Source organism: Fringilla coelebs (assembly GCF_963513975.1).
Source record: "Fringilla coelebs genome assembly, chromosome: 23".
In the NCBI taxonomy this organism is placed as follows: domain Eukaryota; kingdom Metazoa; phylum Chordata; class Aves; order Passeriformes; family Fringillidae; genus Fringilla; species Fringilla coelebs.
In genome coordinates, this window is record NC_140049.1 from 4,257,849 (window position 1) to 4,265,898 (window position 8,050).

Below are 8,050 nucleotides of genomic sequence, written 5' to 3' on the forward strand. Positions count from 1 at the left end.
TTTTCCCTGTCAATCAGTATTTAGTGAATTGCTTGTTGCTTCAATATTTGCTGAGCAGGTTCCAGGCCAGCCAATTTCTGTGTTTTGCTTGAGCAGGTAAGTCAGGCTGTGCCTGAGCAGGCTGCAGAGCAGTGAGTTTGATTTCAGATTTGTTGCTTCCTGGGCACTGCACAGATTTAGAGAACGCCAGAATGGTTTGGGTTGGAAGGAACCTTAAAGCTCATCCCATCCCACCTCCTGCCATGACAGGGACATCTTCACTATCCCAGGCTGCTCCAACCTGGAGGAGCAGGCACTTCCAGGGCTGGGACAGCCACAGGTCCCCTGGGCACCCTGTGCCAGCATGTCCCAGCTCTGCCTGCTAAGGAGCAAGCAGAGTGAACCAGACCTTGTTAAACCTTAGCAAAAGACAGGTGTGAAACTCATCAGCTGTGATTCTGGAGGGCTTCACATCCATTCCAGCCCTCTTGCCGTGGTGTTGCTGTCCCATGCAGCAATTAAATTAATCCATAATAACAACTTTTCAAAAGCACTGGTTAGTTTAAAAGCCTGAGGAGAGAATGACTGTTAATATAATTAGATTTCCAGCTCCAGTTTCCAGGTTAGGATATTATGGACACGTTTGTTCCTATCACATTTGCTTTGTGGTTCAGTATGAATTTTCAATAGATGACTTTGTGATAAGAAAGCAGCAGTTCACAGGCAATTATATAAACAGTAAGATCAGCCTGGAATTAGCCTGGAGAGTATAAAGCACACACAGAGCTTGTGCTGGGTCACTGCCTCTCCCAGCTCAAGGCAGAATCAGGTTCCTGTAATAGGGAAGAATTCTGCTGACAAGAGGTTGGTCTTTCCAGACTGGTGTTGCAGCTACAGGGTAAACCAGCCTGTGTAATGGATGGCTTTGCTATGGGAAATTGGCAGCTGGAAGAGACTAGAGGGTGATGTCCAGATGTTGGTAGACACTGTCATTTAAAGTTTATCATTTAGAGGCTCTAGAATAGTTCCTGAAATTGTCTTGGGAGCTAATCAAGGCTTTGTTCTCAGGATCCACCTGCTGGTCTGAGAAATGAGGTCAGCACAACAGACAGATAAAGCAGGATTCACTGAATTGAACTCTTTGCTGATGTTCTTTATTGTAATTTTCTTGAATCTATTATTTAGTTCTTGGCTGTGTTCCCATCTCATCACGCCTCTAAGCCACTGGAAATTGAAAAATCCAGTTTTATGCCTGATATGCACAGCCTTGTCTTTTTGTCTCTTTAACATTTTATAAGATGCTTTCTTTAGAAAATTGTTTTAAAGCAGTGAGATTATTTTATTATCTCTGCTTAATTCTTGAGCTTATGTTCGCTTACATGTGACACTTTCAAATCTTTCAGCTCCTCTTATTTGTTTTGTGTCAGGATTTTATCACTCACTAGTGAGAAATTCCATGTAATACACTTTAGAGGGGGGGAAGTGAATTTGTTCTATGTTGTTAATGGCCTCTTTGCCCTTGTTCTTTGTTTAATGGTCAGTATTATTTCAATAAGGACTGAGATTGGAAAGAAATTAAGCTAAAGCTAGAAACATTAAGATTACTCCAGGTCTGTGACTGTCCTGGCTGCTCCTGTCACATGTGAGGACATGGCTGGAAGGCACATCCCATTTTACCTGTGCTTTGCTCTGTTTGTTTGTTCTTCCCCATCCAGCATGAGTCCCTTCTTTGTGATGTCTCTCCTCTTTGGCCTGATTTTTGGACAAGCAGCATCCCTCTGTGCTCCTTCTGAGTACACAATCCACGTGGAGAAACAGGAATGTGCCTATTGCCTGGCTATCAACACCACCATCTGTGCTGGATTCTGCATGACTCGGGTACGAGATGTTTCTGGAACAGCCACCACTGCAAACCAAGGCTCTGTTCTCCCACAAAATAGTGTGCAAATGAGCATATTATAAATTTTCTGCCTGAGTTTATCACAGGCAGAAAAACTGCACTGTCACCATGTTTTCAAGTTAGCTGCTTGCAAAGGTGGGGATGAAAAATGCCCAGCCTCTGGGACTGTGGAGTTGATAACAGCAGTGGCACAACAGAGACCTGACTGCTGCTGCCACTGCAGAGCCTCTGTGGGCAGATTGTGAGGGCAGGATGGAACAGGTGAGGGGCAGATTATATTGGGTCACTCTTAATTAATGTCAATAACTTGGGTAAGTTCTGCTCCCACTGCTGATATCCCAGCTGGCTGTGGGGACAGCTCTGCAGCAGCCACACCACTCCACACAACTTCACTGTTCAACACAGCATTTTGAGTTCCAGCTTGGGCAGCAGGGAGCCAGAGGAGATCCCAAAGCACAGGGAACACGCTGAGCCACGTGGATTAATTAAACCATAAAAACAAGGGGAACGTGCCTGTGTGGGGAGGGAACCCCAGTCACAGTTAGAGCTCTGAACTCAGTAGTACCAGAGCTGGGCTCAGGTGTGAGTTTTGGTCTCTGCACCTCACAGGATGTTTCTGACACATGTGCCTCAGTGAAACAACACATTTCTCTTCTCTTTGTAGGACAGCAATGGCAAAAAGCTGCTCCTCAAGAGTGCTCTGTCCCAGAACGTGTGCACGTACAAAGAGATGCTGTACCGGACAGCGCTGATCCCGGGCTGCCCTCACCACACCATCCCCTACTACTCCTACCCCGTGGCTGTCAGCTGCAAGTGTGGCAAGTGCAACACTGACTACAGTGACTGTGTCCGTGAGAGGGTCAGGACAAACTACTGCACTAAGCCACAGAAGCTCTGTAACCTGTAAAGCTTTCAGTGGGATGGGGGTGAAATGTACTGCTCTGCTCACACCTCGACAGAAATAAAACTGTTTCATATTCGGTTTGCAAACTGCTGTGCACAAAGATTTATTCTGAAGGTGTATCATTAGCTGCTTCAATTAATTGGGTGTTCAGAGACGGGCAGAAAAGAATGATAAAGGCTGTATGTTTGTATTGAGAACCCACATGAATTTACTTTGGAGAAGGAGGAGATAGAACTGTGTGGATGTATCAGCCTTTGCTCACAAATCCCAGATATTTTGTGAAGAGAAGCTCAGAGATTTGTTATATTGACACATTTCAGAATTTGATATTGATTTATTTCAGAGTTCACCTATTTCACTTGATATATTTCAGAGTTTAAAAAGAGGCCATACACACTCTTGGTATTGAACTTTTAAAATAGATTTTGACACATACTTACAGCCTTCAAATCAACAGCAGTATTTTTCCATCTCTGTATTATTAATTTAGACACTGTAGATCTGTGTCCTCCCCACTGTTGTCCAGACCTGTGTTTATTGGGAATGCTTCTCTACATTAATGTCTCTGCATGAATGGCATAACCCCCCCTTCCCTGCAGAAACACAGTTTAAACTACACCTGTCTCTGTGAGCACTGAGGAATCACTGCAGCTTCAAAGCTGGCTGCTCTGCTCTCCACAAGGGGAGTGTGCTGCCATCAAATGGAAAGCAAAACTCAAAAAATCCCATTTTTCCCCACAGGTGAACAACTTCCCTGGGAGTGGAAGGAGAGCTGAGCCAACCCTGTATGCTGAATACACACAGGTGAGAGTCCAGAGCCAGGAAGAAAGAAAAGTAATGCATGTAATTAATGTAAACTAACAACTGTTTCCACTGAGATTGTAGCTCCCAAAAAATTACAGGCATTCCATTCACACATTGCTTGAAATAGTAAATAAAGGAACCAGAATTCACAGGATACAAATATGAAACTTAACATTCCCAGAAAAATCCTGCTTTCAGGATTGCAGTTTTCATGACTGTTCCTACAATCTGATTCTCTGTTCCAAACACCTTCATTTTATTTAATCTGCAGCAAAACCTGTGAGAAAGCCCAAGGGAAACTGCTGGTGCCCCCCTGGAGCAGGGGTTTGGACAGGGTGAGCTCCAGAGGTCCCTTCCAACCTCAACCAACTCATGGCAATTTGAATATGTGTCATGGATTCTACACAAGGTATGAACTTCAAGTATATGTGCATTATTTGGTGATAAGAAATACCTTCACAGGCAAGGTTTGAAAATTTAAATACTCCAAAAACAAGTTTGAAATTTATAGTAAATCCAGAGCATCTGCAGGAGCAGCCCTACTTCTGTGAAACAGACCCTTTACACCTATGGTTTAAACAACCCAGTTATAGCTAATTTTGTACAAGACTATTTATAAAATTCTTCAGAGTAGGAGAGGTTAGTTACAATTAAATTACAAACACTTTCTGGTGGTGAGAATCTGGTATTCCCAGTCTGTTCTGTGTATCACAGAGCTGAGCTGTGGTCTCCCAAGCTCTCCAAGGAAGAGCTGCAACATGAACTGCTGCTCTCTAGTTGGTAAAGAGCACAGGAGTGGTAGAAAAAACTTGGGAAATAGGTATTTGTTGAATAAAGCAGCCCTTAAGGTATCTGGTAAATGCCAAAAAAACAAAGTCTTCAGCTTTAAGCTAAACCAGAGCTTTCTCAAGGTGTCTGGACTGTTAAAATGTTATTTAGCACAGGAAAGTATAATCCTGTTTACTATTAAGCAGCACTTGTACTTAGCAAAACAAAAAGAGGGTGCTTGGCCTATTTACAGTATCAGCAGCACTGCTAAGTTATTGTAATGACCTTTATGGGCTGACAGATTTGTCTTCAGTACAAACAAAAGCCAAGTCTTCTTTTATGGTTAACGCCTATGGAAAATCATTGAGAGAAAATAACTAATGCGCCTTCTTTTACACTTAAAAAAAAAACCCAAACGGAGATGTTTGCATTGTGCTAACATATCTATTTAACCATACGCTTCCCTGCCGTACGAGGACTGTGTTAGGCATGTCCCAGTTTAAAACCCCCAGGCGCAGTGAGAAATCCCTGTTCAGCTGATGATTCCTTCCAGACCCGTGTTTGTTACCTTCCATTTATCCCAAGACGGTTTCCACATAACTCAGCGATGGATTTGCCGGCAATCCAAACATTCTCACCTCGCGTCCGTCCCTCAGCCCCGGCGGGGAGAGCACAGAACGGGCTGGGGGGGGCGGGGCTGGAACCGCGGCTGCTCCCGGCGCTCCGCGCCCGCGGCAGGTGCTCAGAGAGGCACAAACCCGAACGCATTCACATGTGGAGCACGGAGAAGGAGAAACAGGAGAAGGAGAAGGAGAAGCCGGAGAAGGAGAAGCCGGAGAAGGAGCCCGCGCTACCCCCGGTTCCCCCGGGGCAAGGAGCGTCCCGCTCTCCGCACCCGCGGGGGCTGCGGAGACACCCCCGGCCCCCAGGGGGCGCTGTGGCGGCTCTGAGGGGCGGCCCCGCCTGTACCGGCCCGGAGCCGCCGCTGTTCCCCCGCGTGTAAAGCGGCGTGGGCGGCACTGGAGGGCGGATTCTGCCCCTCTGCCCTGCTCAGGTGAGACCCCACCACCTGCAGAGCCGCCTCCAGCCTTGGGCGCTCAGCACAGGAAGGAGCAGGAGCCAGTCCAGAGGACGTACCAGGATGATTAGAGGGATGGAGCAGCTCTGCTGGCAGGAAAGGCTGGGAAATTGGAATTGTCCAGCCTGGAGGAGAGAAACTTCGGGGTGACCTTATTGAGGCCTTCCAATACCAGAAGGGAGACTACAAAGGGGATGGCTTCACACAGACAGTAGGTTTACACTGCATATTAGGAAGAAAGCGTTCCCTGTGAGGGTGGGGAGGCTCTGGCACAGGGTGCCCACAGAAGCTGTGGCTGCTCCGCAATTCCTGGGAGTGTCTAAGGCCAGGCTGGACAGGGCTTGGAGTGGCCTGGGCCAGTGGGAAGAGCTTTAAGCTCCCTTCCCGCCCAAACCATTCTGGGATTGAGGCACCGCCCCGCCCGCAGCGCGAGCAGCCAATGGGGAGCGAGCACCGCCCGCTCTCCCGCCCACAGCGGGCGGGGCCTGCCCGGTTTGCGGATCCCTGAGGGGAATTCCGCCGGGTTTGGATCCCGGCGGGTCCCGATCCTGATCCTAATTCTAATCCTAATCCTGATCCCGATCCCAATCGCAATCCCGGTCCCCAATCCGGGGTCCTGCCTGCCTCGAAACCGAGGGCTGCTCCGTCACCTGGAGCCCAGCCGGTGTCCTGGATGCAGCAGGTGAGGCGGAGGCAGCCCCGGGGTCCCCTCAGGGCCTGGGGGGGCTCTGGCCGCGCGGATCGAATTCTCTCCGGGAGTCGTTTATTCCAGGTTATTTTTATTAGGAAGTTGTTTCAAATTCAAGACACATAGCCGATAAAACGCCACTTCGGAACACATCATAGGGAAGTGAAAGCTAATTTCAGCCACAGTTAAGTTTGTTTTCTTTCAAAGTAAGAGGTAATTCTTGGCAGCATGAACCCAAACGCGAGTTCTGTCCAAAATCAGAATTTATGCTGTGCCATACACATTATCCTGGAAGTGGTTAGTGTTTTGGAGAACCTCGTGGCTGGAGCACCAATAGAGAGGAAAAAGATTGAAAAGCTTTATTTATGTACATTTTCTATGAACAGCATCTGATGCTGTTAATCCATAGCCTGCAAAGGCTGTACAATACAGCATTTGAGGGGTTAAGACAACTCAATTTCTTTTTCAAGACACATGAAACGTGTTTTGTTATAAAACTATCAGTATCAAGACAAGTGAAATACTACTCTTCACTGTAGGAAGTCACAGGGCTGAGCTTCATCAGCTGCTGTGTGATTTCTGAGAGGTACCAAAACTGGCTGAGGTTTCCCTGTGACAAAGGAAGCTCCCACTGAAATCAGTAACTTAGAAAAATTAGACAAGGGAAATGTGAATAAGGATGTTTAGAGACACAGTAAGGGCATCAACAATTTACATCTTTATGCTGTAGAACAAACTGACAGGAGAACAAGAAAATGTGTGTGATGTGATTTCAAAATTTCATCACCTGGAGGGATCTGATCTTTTGTCACTTTCCTCTGACACACGTGCAAGGGACAGGATAAATGGGTATTTTTGCTGCCTTATGTGGCAGTAGCTCTGAAAAAATACCTTCAGTTACTAAGATGCAGAGAAAACTGCAATTCTATTAAGCACCTCACAACAGCAGGAAACTACAAAAGACCTTTATCCCTGGATTCTGTTAAAGGCACTAGTATATGAATAACATGTTGATTTCCAGCTTAATTTATACCAATAACTTAGAGAAGTAAACCAGTCACAGGTATTGTCCTGTTCCTGGTATGCAGTGCAAGTATCCCCTAAACCTGAATAACTGCAACCCTAGAGTTTATGCAGGAATGCTCAGAAAATTAATGCTTTCTTTAGAGGAAGAAAAACAAATCACAAACCCAAAACACTTCAGCAGAAAGTTTGGTGGCTCGAGTCTGAATTTATAGAAGGTTTTTTCCTGCTACTTTTTCCTGTTTTCCTAAGGCACTGGGGTGGTTTTGTACTTCTGGGGGAGTGGAGGGCTGGGGAAGCAACAGCAGGTACTGCAAGCTGCCTTGGCATTCAGTGCATCTCCAAGCAGGAGTGGGCATCTTCCAACTTACTCAAGAAATAATAAATAAAAAAACTCTGGTCCTGTCATTACATTCTGGTGCTATGAACTGGAGGAATGTGTAGATGTGTTTAAAATGAATAGAACACCGTCGTTATGAGGGGGAATGTAACACAAGGAAATGGCTTTATTTGCAGTCAGTTTCTATCCCTGTAGGACAACAGTCTTGGAACCTGAACCACTGGCTCTGGTGCTATTTTTACTAATTCTCCTGGAAAGCTGGCTTGTCCTGAGTGGCAAAAGTGACACTCTACAAGAGTTTCTTCTTTCTGCCAGTACTACCTTGGGACAACACACCCCAGCTGGGCACTACCCCATCATCTCTTCAGAGCACAACCATTGTAGGGACAGTCTCAGGAAATTGCTTTGCTGGCTGCTGTGTTAAACTGATTTCTAGGGTTCAGCTTGAGACCCTCATGGATTTGCTGCCACTGCTGTTCTCCCAGCTGAGCCTGTCTTGGGAACAAGCAGCAGATCAGGGCCCTGTTTCCTGTGCTGGTTCTTGCAGAGTGAGGTCCCAGGCCCTG

The 8,050-nt window shown here is 46.4% G+C and overlaps 1 protein-coding gene across 1 annotated transcript; it reads left to right on the forward strand.

Annotated features, from left to right (window-relative positions):
• Positions 1 to 1,695: 1,695 nt before the first annotated feature.
• Positions 1,696 to 2,786, forward strand: TSHB (thyroid stimulating hormone subunit beta; the record flags this gene model as incomplete). Its single annotated transcript, XM_084220515.1, has 2 exons — positions 1,696 to 1,857; positions 2,544 to 2,786. The coding sequence occupies 2 exons, from the start codon at positions 1,696 to 1,698 to the stop codon at positions 2,784 to 2,786; spliced, it is 405 nt and encodes a 134-aa protein (XP_084076641.1).
• Positions 2,787 to 8,050: the final 5,264 nt, after the last annotated feature.